The 12,315-nt window shown below is 33.1% G+C and overlaps 4 protein-coding genes across 11 annotated transcripts in view; all 4 read left to right on the top strand.

Annotated features, from left to right (window-relative positions):
• Window positions 1-359: 359 nt before the first annotated feature.
• On the top strand, window positions 360-4,917 carry LOC107496341 (uncharacterized). Of its 8 annotated transcripts, none has more exons than XM_016117572.3 (5): window positions 629-767; window positions 1,277-1,317; window positions 1,459-1,610; window positions 2,111-2,911; window positions 3,375-4,917. In XM_016117572.3, the coding sequence occupies exons 2-5, from the start codon at window positions 1,278-1,280 to the stop codon at window positions 4,830-4,832; spliced, it is 2,451 nt and encodes an 816-aa protein (XP_015973058.1). In that variant the 5' UTR covers window positions 629-767; window position 1,277; the 3' UTR covers window positions 4,833-4,917. The 8 variants fall into 8 exon arrangements, with proteins under 8 accessions (XP_015973057.1, XP_015973058.1, XP_020982769.1 ...); XM_021127102.2 differs by having other exon boundaries at window positions 631-767; window positions 1,134-1,317; XM_016117571.3 differs by lacking the exon at window positions 1,277-1,317 and having other exon boundaries at window positions 360-767.
• An 856-nt stretch (window positions 4,918-5,773) lies between these two features.
• Window positions 5,774-7,539, top strand: LOC107496306 (probable WRKY transcription factor 31; the record flags this gene model as incomplete). Its single annotated transcript, XM_021127112.2, has 4 exons — window positions 5,774-6,244; window positions 6,322-6,411; window positions 6,505-6,645; window positions 7,348-7,539. Coding segments are annotated over exons 1-4 (723 nt in total), but the record flags the coding sequence as incomplete, so codon positions are not given.
• Window positions 7,540-7,620: 81 nt separating this feature from the next.
• On the top strand, window positions 7,621-10,011 carry LOC127740705 (probable WRKY transcription factor 31). The gene is made up of 3 exons (XM_052252275.1): window positions 7,621-7,812; window positions 8,473-8,586; window positions 9,211-10,011. Exons 1-3 carry the CDS (start codon window positions 7,663-7,665, stop codon window positions 9,823-9,825), a joined length of 879 nt encoding a protein of 292 aa, XP_052108235.1. The 5' UTR covers window positions 7,621-7,662; the 3' UTR covers window positions 9,826-10,011.
• A 1,137-nt stretch (window positions 10,012-11,148) lies between these two features.
• Window positions 11,149-12,315, top strand: part of LOC107496350 (aspartate carbamoyltransferase 1, chloroplastic) — a gene marked incomplete in the record, with an annotated part of 2,898 nt that continues 1,731 nt past the window's right edge. Inside the window, 4 exon segments of the mRNA XM_016117582.3 lie at window positions 11,149-11,211; window positions 11,313-11,399; window positions 11,618-12,139; window positions 12,236-12,315. Coding sequence (XP_015973068.1) covers window positions 11,656-12,139; window positions 12,236-12,315 — 564 coding nt within the window.

Here is a 12,315-nt window from a genome sequence, read left to right as displayed (position 1 = left end):
GTCCCACTTTAATTATGAAGATACATGAGAGTTATTTTCAGTATATTTTTACCAACTTTTATAGTATACTATTGGTTTCAAGGATATATAACATGATAGACTTGTGTGTGTGTGTGTGTTTTTTTTTTCCCTCTTGATGCCTATGTAAAATCTGTGTGTTTTTTTTAAGATGTTTTCCTTCCATAATGAAAATTGTTTTCTTTTGTGTGTATTAATAGAAATAAATTTTGAATCGGTAAAGGCCCAAAATGATCATATCTTGAATTGGGCTTGGCCCATAAAGGTTAGGGCACTACTACGACAAAAAAAGAAAATTGATCCCCTGATCATTCTTTACTTCATTTACCTTTTCCCTTCTCACCAAAATTAATTGAAAGGATTCATTCATTCATCATCGCATTCGCAATCATAATAACCATTGCAACACACCGAAACTCAAAATTCCAATCCAATTCAATCTCCATTATTCTGAGTTCATCATTAAACCCAATCGTACGGTGTAGAATCGATGGATCTGGAAGTAGTTGGCCGCCACGCCATGTTCTTCGACGACGACGCCATGGCGGCGTTTGCCAACTCGCCGGAGGCTCTGGTTGACTGGAACTCTCTCTCCATCGATCGCTACGACGTCCGCCACCTCCTCTCCGGTCCTCTTCCGCCGCGCCCCAAGCGCCGCCCTCCTCCGCCGTCTCTCGAAGCTGACCTCGATTACGAACGCTACCTCGATCTCCCTTCGTCTTCCTCCGAAGATCAAGATCAAGCGCCAGGTATATACATATACATATAATAATGCCTCTGTTTGATTTATTTATTTTAGTTTTTTCTCTCTTAATTTCATGATTCAGTTCTGTTTATTAATGATGATTCTATGCTTTGAGCTGAAATTGCTTGAATGGGATGTGTCACCTATGAGTTTCTGTTATTATACGTTTTTTTTTCCACTTCATTTTAAAATCGTGATTTCCGTGTTGGTGTTTGGAGAGAAACTGGAATTTTCTTTTTGTGCGAGTTGAATATAAAATATAGTGGAAGGTTTTAATGAATCGTGAATAGTTTTCTGTTATTACACTCCGACATAAACTTGAAGCTAATAAGGTTAACGAAGTTTGTTCAATTTGTTATGTTTTGGACAGATTGATATATTTGGGTTTCTTATACATGCATGACATTTAGTTCACGCAAATAGGGGATGGTGGGTTGTTGTTTTGTGCAACTTCCACCTTTAGGCTTTGTACAGTGTTTCTTGTTTGTGCAACAACAGTCTCCATATTTGCAGGATGGAATGTTATTTGCTACGGTTCCTGTGTCCGAATACAAGTAAGGATGTTTTCACCTGGCTTCCATTTACCCTCAGCTTCTTCGGTGTTAGTGCCGTTACTCTTGGAGGTGGATGACTTTGTTGTAATTGAGAATCATATTAGTTCTGATTATGGATTTCATCTTTCTTTATTTGTTCAGATGCTGATTTAGAAGCTGGGAATTCAGCTGGCTTTCATGCTGTTGCATTTTCATATGAGAATCCCAACGAGTCCGCTGTGATAAAGGACGATGACACTGAGACTGGTTTTCATCCTCAATTCCCAGTGCCAGAGAACTTGCTCAATAACCTGGTGAGTGACCTTCGTCATAAAAATTTTCTTCATGTGATTTTCAAATGTTTAACATTTAATTGACCTTTCTTGTTTCTTTTTTTTAACCAATGTGATTAGGTGATAACTGTCTAGGGTACATATGTTATTCTAAGGCTTACAATGTCTAAGTTTCAGATGCTCGGAGCATAAATGGAGTTCTTTTGACTCAAGGTAGCCATTCACAGGCACCTTGATTCCTTTTGATGTCATGACAAGGGGTCGTGCAGGTGGGATTAGGATGATATAAATACGTTGGTTCTTTACCTGTTGAGAGCAATGGGATGAAAACATTTCTACATAAAGTTGTGTTTCTTGATCTTTATGATTATCCAAGTATATGTGAGGTTATCTTGTGTCTGTTTACTCAGATCTTTATAAATATTCCTGCTTGGCATGACCCTTTTAAATCCAGAGTTATACTAATCTGTAATTAAAATTTATTGATGAATATTCTTTTTTTCTCTTCTTTTTTCCCCCAGCCTCCAAATGAGAAGGTCCATCAGATTATTTCAAGGACTGCAATGTTTGTCAGCAAACATGGAAGCCAGTCAGAGATTGTTCTTCGAGTGAAACAAGGAGATAATCCTACATTTGGGTTCCTCATGCCTGATCATCGTCTTCATTCATACTTTAGGTATCTTGTTGATCATCAAGAACTTCTGACAATTGACAATAATGGAAATTCATCTATGGACAAGAATAGAAGTCAGGGTCTTGATCAAACAGGTGGTGCATTATCCTTGCTTGGATCTGTATATGGATCTGGAGAGGATGAGGAGGGTACAAACGAGAATACTCAGGAAGTAGAGAGAAAGGTGTGTGAGGATTCTGTTGGTGCTGCTAATAATGCTTCCATGGAAACAGAGCAAGCAGAATCTTCTTCAGATGCAGCAAAGAAGGATGGAAGCATCTCTAAAAATCCAGTATCCTCTTTGAAAGAAAAAGTTCCCGTCATAAAGCGCAATCATTCTATCAGCAATGTCAAGGCAGTAGCTGCATCTAAGGAAAAGACAAGTGATGCCTCAGATTCAGTGACTAATGCAGCGGACAAGTCACATACTCCTGTTCCTAATACAACTAAGATTAGTCTCCCTATCGTGGAACCACCATCTGACTTAAAGAGAGCTATTGAGAAGATAGCTGAGTTCATCGTAAATAATGGCAAACAGTTTGAGGCCGTTCTTGCTGAACAGGACCGTGCTCATGGAAGGTTCCCATTCCTTGTGCCGTCAAATCGATATCATACATACTATTTGAAAGTTCTTCAAACTACTGAAGAGGTGTGTTTCTCGGATCCATTAGTTTTTCCTCTAATTTATCTGTTTTATGTTAAAAGCCCTCCTGCATCCTACTGAAATAAAAATAAAAAAAAATAAGAACAAAAGATCATCAGCATTGCCCTAACATTGGTTATTCTGATTATTCTTTTTATACTATATAAATATATGCCTTTTACTTGGACTTATTTGCATGTTTATGACATGAATGAGCAAGGCTCATCTAATGACATGGCATGTCATTGTGATACGAATCTCCGAGACAGTCATGGTTTCTTTTCTGTTTGTAATTTGTGAGTTTCCGTTGGGCACTAAATTCAAAATTTTTCAGTAATGGGTTTCAGAAGAAACTCAGGCAGTGAGTACATTCCTTTAATTTTTTTGGATGCTTCCATTTAGTTTATTTTATTATGTTTTTAATTTGAATTTTGAGCTTCAACTTACTGGGCTTTCTAATTGTTTGCAGTCTAAGTTATCAGGCAAGGTCTCCCAAAAGCAGAATTCAGCAGGTCGTGCAGGTGAAAGAAACACTGTACGCGAAGAAAGTGATAAACATTCATGTGGATCCCTGGGTTCTGATCTACCATGTGATAAGGACCGGAAGGAGAAGTTCAAGATGATTGTTGGCAGCAAGTCAAAGAAGGATGATCAAGATCAGATTCCTCAAGACAATCAGTCTCAAAATGTAGTAAGCGTGAATGCAACAGCAGCAGCAGCTATTCTTCAGGCTGCCACTAGGGGTATTAAAAAACCAAATTTAGAACTCTTCAGCAAGACATCAAGCGGTAATGGCCAAGGTCTTGGAAGTGATGGTGGCCATTTGTCCAGCACTGGGAGCTTGTATTCATCTCAACTCCAGCGATTGGTTGAAAGTTCAAATCTGAAGGTAGACATAAGTGGTTCTGCCCGGGCTATTGCTGAAACAGTAGCTATTGCAGCAGCGCGGGAGGCGGACTCCTCTGAAGCACATATGACCAAAGAGGAGAAGCTGAAGGCTGATAGATTGAAACGAGCAAAAATGTTTGCAGCCATGTTAAAAAATGGAGTTGCTCCAGTTAAAAGTGAGACCACTCGGGGGTTATCAGTTGATCCCCCAGGCTCTGGACTTTCAGGTTCTGATGCTGAGGCTGGGAGTCTTGTGGGTAAAGAAAGGGAAGGAAGTTCTGTTCCATTTGATGTTGATAATTCAGATAGAAGTCAAAAGTCTGAGGAGAAGCATTCTGTTGATAATTCTGATACAAGTCACAAGTCCAAGGAAAAACTCGCCGTTGATAATAACGAGCAGCAGAAATCCAAACGGAAGTACCGGTCAAGATCTGGAAAACAGGAAGTGGAGGAGGAGGAGGAGGAGGAGGAGGAAGAAAACACAGAAGACAAAAGGGATCACAAACAATCGAGAAAAAAGCATCGATCTCATCGATCTTCACACAGCAGCCACGACAGGCACAAGCACAAGCACAAGAGAAAACATTCCTCCTCCAAAGACAGGTATTCCCACAAAAGGCATAAGGATGACAGCTCCTCCGACGAAGAGGATCACCACTCGAGGCATCATCATAAAAAAGATAGCTCCGATGATGATAAGTATCGTTCGTCCCGGCAACGGCACAAAGAGAATAACACGTCAGACAACGAACATAGACGTTCTCGGCATCGGAATAAGCATTACAGTTCATCAGACGATGATGAGCAAAGGCATAGAAGCAGAAATGTAAAGCATAGGAGCAGATATCATGCAGAAAAGGAAAGGGACCTTGAGGAAGGGGAGATAGTAGCGAAATCAGACAAGTCAAAAGCCAAAGAGGTTGGAAGTGATAGCAGGGAGGCTTCTGTTGCAAGGGTACCATCCCAATCTCCAGAAACAACTGAGGTCTCTGATGAGCTTAGAGCCAAAATAAGAGCCATGTTGATGGCCAACTTGTAAAATTCGCCTCTTAACGATTTATATTGTATCATATTATTCATACTTAACAATCAGTCCATCATATTTGTGTTGTTTCATGCTGAAATCATTCGTTTTTACTTTTTAATCATTCCGTTGTTAGTAGTAACTTGTGGATTATTGAACAACAAAGTTGCGCTTAGGATAATTGTTTTTACTTCACACATTTCCGTGGCTCGTTGTTCATTTAATAGAATCGTGACAATTGTGAACCCTAAAAAACGTGCAATATAATGTAAATAAGGAATTCTTGGTTGAGCAGATTTATGTGAAGATACCATCACATGCTTCGTTGAACATCAAATAATTAATGGGATCATATATGATCTGCAAAGCCAACTAAAAACCAAGCCAAGAAATTCAAGTATTGTTTGTAGTCCATGATGTATGCATACTGTTTTCCTAATGGTAGACATGGATCTATCAATCTCAGATTAGTCAATTCAACACACCCATTATAAAAAATTATAAAAGAGAGAAGAAAATCTTATAAAAATGTGAAAAAGAAGAAAAATGGGAAATTTCTTCAAATCTTATTGTGTGTGAATGTGTGGTGGATACTAATCTAGTAATCTTATTTGACTTCCTCAAACAACTGTCTTCAATTTTCTAATTATTACACATATTATTAATTTTATTATTAATTCATCATTATCATTATTATTTTCCCTTTGTAAGCCTATAGAAAAGTGCCATTTGGACACTTACGCACGATCTTACCTCAACTTCTCAAATCTGAAAAAAAAAAGTAATACAATTAAGTTTAGATCAAATAACAAATTGGTCTTAGTCAAAACCCTTTTTGTTGCCGAGTCCATTGCAAAACTCTCTGTCTCTGACTTGTACTTATCACACCCTTCTCTCTCTAATGTTTCTCCATTCTCTCTTCTTTTGTTAGAAATAACAAAAAAAACAAAAACAAACTAACTACATGACTCTTCTTTGATACTCATCCAACCACTGTCTTTGTCCACAAAACCATACTCAAAATCATTTGACACCAAATCTCTCTTCTTTCATCTCTTCTATGATCTTCTTTTACACATATATTATTGGTTCATCAAAATTCAATAAAAGGGTCTAAGCCTATTTATATGATCAACATGGAAACCGCATGGAATAATGATAATGATGATGGCATTGACATGATGGATAAGTCTAGTCATCATCATCATTATCATCATCATGATCATGATCATCCACATTCTTCCTTCACTGACCTACATCATCATCATCATCACCATCATCAGGTCATTGATGAGATGGATTTCTTCGCTGAGAACAAGAACAAAAATGATAACAACAACATCCATGACAATATCCAAGATGATAATGATAATAATGATCATGATCATGATGAAATGGTGCACAGTTCTATGGAGCTTCATGTAGATGTAAGAAAATTAAATTTTTTTCCCCTCTATTAATTATCTATATATTGTTTTAATATTTTTTATATATAATTGTGTAGACTAGCTTAGATCTTCGTATGAAGAACACAGATAGCAATAGCTCATCAATGGAACCATCAGAAACTATGGATGACAAGAAGAGTAATGATGTACGTTTATTAGTTATTTGTGTGTGTTCTTAATTATTAATTTTAATAACATAATTTTTAAGACTAATTTAATTTATTGTTATTTTCTTGTAGTTAGGATTGCTAGCAGAATTGCAACACGTGAATGCTGAAAATCAAAGATTGAGAGATCTTATTGAAGAACTTAACAATAACTATAACACCTTACACATGCAACTTATCAACCTCATGCAGCAAAGGGATCAAAATCATGCGGTAATTACAAATAATTTCTCTAATACTTTTTAGTTTTTACTTAATCCGAAATCAAATAAAGACATATCAATATATAGTAGTGCAATTAATTTTGTATATTATCAACCAAAATGAAAGTGCCACAACTAGTGCACCACTCTCACAGATTTAGTTTAACGAATGTAAATAGAATAAAAAATGCTATTCCTAAACTAAAATCAATTATTAATGTATTTATGTATAAAGATATGTGTGTTTAATTTATTTTTAATGTTATTTATATTTTAACATGTATTTTATATTAGTAACTGACTTTAATAATTAATTTTAATATACATGTAGTATTATTCAATTAAAATATATATAAAGTCAAATGTTAATTTTCTTTTTTAATAATTGTTTTATAAAAATACCACGTGCATACTAAAAATTAACTATGAAATTAATTATTATATATTTATATATAAATTTATGTATTATTTAATTTATATTTTGTGTAAATAACTGATTCGGTAATAACTTTTTTTTTTGTACATGTAATATAATATAATTGTTGATTAATACTTTTTCAATGAAATTATTTTTTAAATTTAAACTTATAATTTTAGTTAATAAAGAGAATTGCACATGGATTTTAAAGTAGTTGGAAGTTTTAACATAGGAAAGAAAATTAATTGAGAAAAAAAAAACTAAAGCATGTGGTTTTATTTGATTGTGTTATAGATGAAGCAAGACATAGAGGACAAAAGTAAGAAGGAAGATATGGTGGCAAGAACATTCCTAGACATGGGTGTTGCTGGCTTTGGTGAAAAGGATAATGATCCTTCTCAACAATCTTCAGATATCAAACTTGGAAGAGGAGAAAGCAAAAGCATGGTTGAATTGATGGAACACTGCAATAATAATAATAATAATAATAATAATAATAATAATAATAATAATAATAATAATAATAATAATATTGTTTTGGAGAAAGACAATAATAGTAATAATAATAATAATAAAGTTGATGGTGGAAACAGAGAGAGAAACACAACAATGGTTACTGATGAAGGATTATCCGGTTGGCTCTCTAACAAGGTTTCAACGAGGTTGAATTCTTTCAGGGATGTTGATCAAGCTTCTGAAACCATGTCTATGATCAAGAAGGCACGTGTATCAGTTCGAGCAAGATCAGAATCTTCCATGGTAACCAACCATATATAATAATTCTTAGATTTAATATTTTATTTTGCATGTCTTGAAATCGAAACTATTTTAATAAATACTTAATAATACTATTCATCTACGCACTTTTGAAATTAATAACTAAGAATCATTAAATAATTTGACACATTTAATTAAAAGGTGAAATATACTTTTTGTTTTTAAAATTTGGCAAAAATTTTAAAAATACCCATAAATTTTATTTTATTTCAATTTTATCCTAAAAATTTTCGATTTGCATCAAATATAATTCTCGACGGCTAAATTTTTAAAAAATTTAAGACCAATATAAGAATAATAGATAAAAATTATATTTGATTTGTTTGTGTTGAGAATTGTTCTTATGAAATTGTTATTGAATTGATCTTAATCTTTTTAAAAATTAATCGTTAGGGGTATATTTGATACAAATCGAAAAATTTTGGGACAAAATTGAAACAAAATAAAATTTAGAGGTATTTTTAAAACTTTTATCAAACTTCAAGAATAAAAAATATACTTTATCCTTTAACTAAATTATAATTTACGACTCTTAACTATCAACTTCACATGAAATTAACTATTAATCGCACCTGAGTTTCCATCAAAATTCAAATTGTTCTTAATTAATTATGTATTTACAGTATTTTTTTGTTTATGCAGATTGCCGATGGATGCCAATGGCGAAAGTATGGACAGAAAATGGCAAAAGGAAATCCATGTCCGCGAGCTTATTATCGTTGCACTATGAGTACTGGTTGTCCTGTTCGCAAACAAGTACTATACACTCTCAAATATTTCAAAAGTTTTCTACTTTTAGTTTGCATTTTTTTAAATCATTTTTAATGTCTTTTACTTTTAGATTTTGTGAAAGAAAAAAATTAAAATTGTTTTCTCTTTTTGCTTCCCTATTTTCATTTCTTTCTTAACAAAATCTTGAAAGAAATAGAAAATAAAAACACAAATCAAATGTTATATTTAAAAATAGTTTATATTTTTTTATATTTTTAAAATTTTATGAAAAAAATAGAAAATAATAATAAAATAAATTATATTTTTTGTTCAGAAAATTTGGTAAAAATTTTAAAAATATTCCTAAGTTTTATTTTGTTTTAATTTTGTCTCAAAAATTTTAGATTTGTATCAAATATATTTTCGATAGCTAAATTTTAAAAAGATTTAAAACCAATCCAATAATAATGCATGATAATTATATTTGATTTACTTGTGTTAAAGGTTGTTTTTATGTAATTATTATTAAATTGGTTCTAAATTTTTTTAAATAAAATTTTAGGAACAAAAAATATATTTTATCCGTAATAAAAACTAGAGGTATACAATCAAAAGTAGTGTTGCTTAAAGTATTAAGTATAGTAGAAATTAAGTATGATTTGATGATAGGTACAAAGGTGTGCTGAAGATAGAAGTGTGTTGATAACAACATATGAAGGCCAACACAACCATCCACTCCCTCCAACTGCCAAGGCAATGGCCTCAACCACCTCTGCCGCCGCCTCCATGCTCCTCTCCGGTTCGATGCCAAGCGCCGACGGCCTCATCAACCCCACCATACTCGAAAGCGCCACCCTTCCTTGCTCTCAAAACATGGCTACACTCTCAGCTTCAGCTCCATTTCCAACCATAACTTTGGACCTAACTCAAACCGCCACAAATAATAATAACAATAATAACAACTATAACCCAAATTCTTTAAGGGATTTGCCTAATAATCAAAGCCAACAACTTAGTCTCTTAACACCCCTTTTGGCTCAGAAATTTATGTCAGCTCCAAACATGTTTGGACATGTTCTTAATGGTGATCAAAGCAAGATTATTTCAGGATTACAAGGATCAATTGACACAACAACAGGTTCATCTTTTGCTGATACAATAAATGCTGCCACTGCTGCTATCACTGCTGACCCTAATTTCACTTCAGCTCTTGTTGCTGCCATATCTTCCATCATTGGAAATTCAACACATCATCATCAAAGCAGTAACAATAATGATGCATGAGATGACATTGAGAAGATCATCATCATCACAAAGTTAATTCAATTTTGTTAGTGTTTCATTTAATTAATTTAATGTTATTATTATAGCTAGCTAGCTAGGCTCATCATATCATCAAATTCTAGATAGGTAGAGACAAATTTAATTAATTAGTGAAGTTCATAAAATTGATGAGTCATTAGTAGTGAGTAGTAGTAGTAGTATGTAGTATCAATCCATATTATTTTTTTGGTAATAAGCTTAAGGTTAGTGACTAGTGATGAGTTAGCATGACCAGTCATAGTTGTAGAATCCACAAAATAAGCATATATTAAATGCATTCTCTTTTTCAACTTATTATTGTATTTGAAATATTTTTTCTCTTCTATTATGTAATATTAACCTTAAGAACATTTGCTAAGCAGTTATAAATCAAATGACATGGTCTCCCCATATTCAACTAGAAGTCGTGGATTTGAGTCTCTTTGAAAAAAAAAAAACAGTAATAGTTAATGTTATTAATAATATACTTATGAATAATATCAACAATAACAAATATTAAGTCACCAAAGAGAAAACCTAAGAAGATATAAGATAATTAAGATGTGGATACTTATTATATCATAATATCAATAAATTTAATCAAATATGTTCTATTATTTAATAATTATTAATTATTAATTTATATAAAAATATTTTTATGTGAGTAATCTTTTAAAATTAAATTGTTTTTATGTTTTTTATGGTATTTTTTAGACCAATAAATTAAAAATTAATCCATCATAAATATTAATTTTATTTAAAATTTTGTCACTTACTAATAAATTAAATGATTGTATATAAAAAAACAATATTTAAAAATCTTCGATTTTTATTTAAACAAACGGTGAAACTTTAATCACAATTAAAAAAAATTTAATTACTCTGTTGATTCCTATAGTTTTGCAAAATTTTTAATTAGGTCCCTATACTTTTTTTTCTTTTAATTGGGTCCTTGTACCAAATTTTTTTTCAACTAGATTATTCTTAGTAGTAATTGGCTTAATTGTATAGGGATCCAACTAAAAAAAATTGGTATATGAACTCAAATAAAAAAAAAGGTATAGGAACTTAATTAAAAAAAAAATTTAGTACAAAAATTCAATTAAAAAAAATATAAAGACCTAATTAAAAATTTTGTGAAATTATAAGGAACAATCGAATAATTAAACCTTAAAAAAAATTGAAAATTGGAATGGCCCAAAAGAAAGAGAAAAGACATAACAAAATTTGGCCCATTAATAAAGTTTCTTTTTGTGTAAGTGCCCACTATATATATACACATATTTACACACCATTTCATGGAAGATGCAAACACTGCTGCTCTTCGTAGCCGTTATCTTCCTTCCTAACACTCAAACCAACTTCTAAGTATCTACTCTTACTCCTCTGTTTCATTCTCAATGCTTTTTCTTGTTATCTCCCCAATATCTATGTTTAATTGACCACACTTCCTCTGTTTTTGTTTTCAGCTTCTAGTATTCAGTAATCTTTCGGTTCTGTATTCTGCCGTCTCCACAAAAGCGTAGTTTGCAAGCATATACCTTTATTACACTAAGGTGATTCCTCTTTTATCTCACTTTTTGCATTAAAAAAAGGTTCTTTTGTTCACTTTTGCTTTTGCTTCTGTTTTTTTAATGAACTTCATGTTGCTTTCATGACCCTTTTTTTTTCTAGCTATACTAACAAGAATACAATAAGGAATTTGGAAACTTTTTCGTGTTCTATTAATTGTTTTGTGTTGTTGTCTTTGTCTTTGTGTTCTGATTGTATAAAGATCTATAGTTCATTGAAGAAACTTTCTATAGAGCAAAAATGGCTGCTACTTCATTGTTATCCTCATGCTGCATGCATATGGGAACGGCTCCTCCCAAAATGGCTGCAAATTATTTGAGCTCTCAGCCATTTGATCATCTGAAGTTAAGGTCATTTGGGGGTCCGGAATCATCAGAAAAATTAAAACTTTTGCACAAAGGTGATGAGTTCCTGTGCCGGGTTGCTCAAGTTGAAAGAGTGCCATCCTTCTCTGTGGGGCAAAAGTTTCAGCTTGATTATGTGATTGAAGCTCAGCAATTTGATAGAGATACACTTGGTGCCATATTTGAAGTTGCAAGGAACATGGAGAATATTGAAAGGAGCCAAATCCTAAAGGGATATCTCATGGCTACCTTGTTCTATGAGCCATCAACAAGAACTAGGCTTTCATTTGAATCTGCAATGAAAAGGTTAGGTGGGGAAGTTCTCACAACTGAAAATGCAAGGGAGTTTTCCTCCGCGGCTAAGGGAGAGACGCTTGAAGGCGAGTCTGCCTTTAAATTAACAATGTTGAGTTGCTTTATGTGTTCATCATTCTATCTAAATTTTGATTTCTAATGTCACTCTACATCTTGAACAGATACGATAAGAACAGTTGAAGGTTACTCTGATATAATCGTGATGCGCCATTTTGAAAGCGGAGCTGCCAAAAGAGCAGCA

This window comes from Arachis duranensis, chromosome 7 (assembly GCF_000817695.3).
Source record: "Arachis duranensis cultivar V14167 chromosome 7, aradu.V14167.gnm2.J7QH, whole genome shotgun sequence".
NCBI classification, from domain to species: domain Eukaryota; kingdom Viridiplantae; phylum Streptophyta; class Magnoliopsida; order Fabales; family Fabaceae; genus Arachis; species Arachis duranensis.
This window is presented reverse-complemented; position numbering and strand designations above follow the sequence as displayed.

Excerpts from the sequence above, each read along its gene's own strand:
- LOC107496341 (XM_016117571.3), top strand. The coding sequence starts at position 509 with ATGGATCTGGAAGTAGTTGGCCGCCACGCCATGTTCTTCGACGACGAC. Across the intron at positions 1,611-2,110 it reads AGAACTTGCTCAATAACCTG|CCTCCAAATGAGAAGGTCCA; the intron begins GTGAGTGACCTT and ends TTTTTCCCCCAG. Across the intron at positions 2,912-3,374 it reads TTCTTCAAACTACTGAAGAG|TCTAAGTTATCAGGCAAGGT; the intron begins GTGTGTTTCTCG and ends AATTGTTTGCAG.
- LOC127740705 (XM_052252275.1), top strand. The coding sequence starts at position 7,663 with ATGGTTACTGATGAAGGATTATCCGGTTGGCTCTCTAACAAGGTTTCA. Across the intron at positions 7,813-8,472 it reads CAAGATCAGAATCTTCCATG|ATTGCCGATGGATGCCAATG; the intron begins GTAACCAACCAT and ends TTGTTTATGCAG. Across the intron at positions 8,587-9,210 it reads GTTGTCCTGTTCGCAAACAA|GTACAAAGGTGTGCTGAAGA; the intron begins GTACTATACACT and ends ATTTGATGATAG.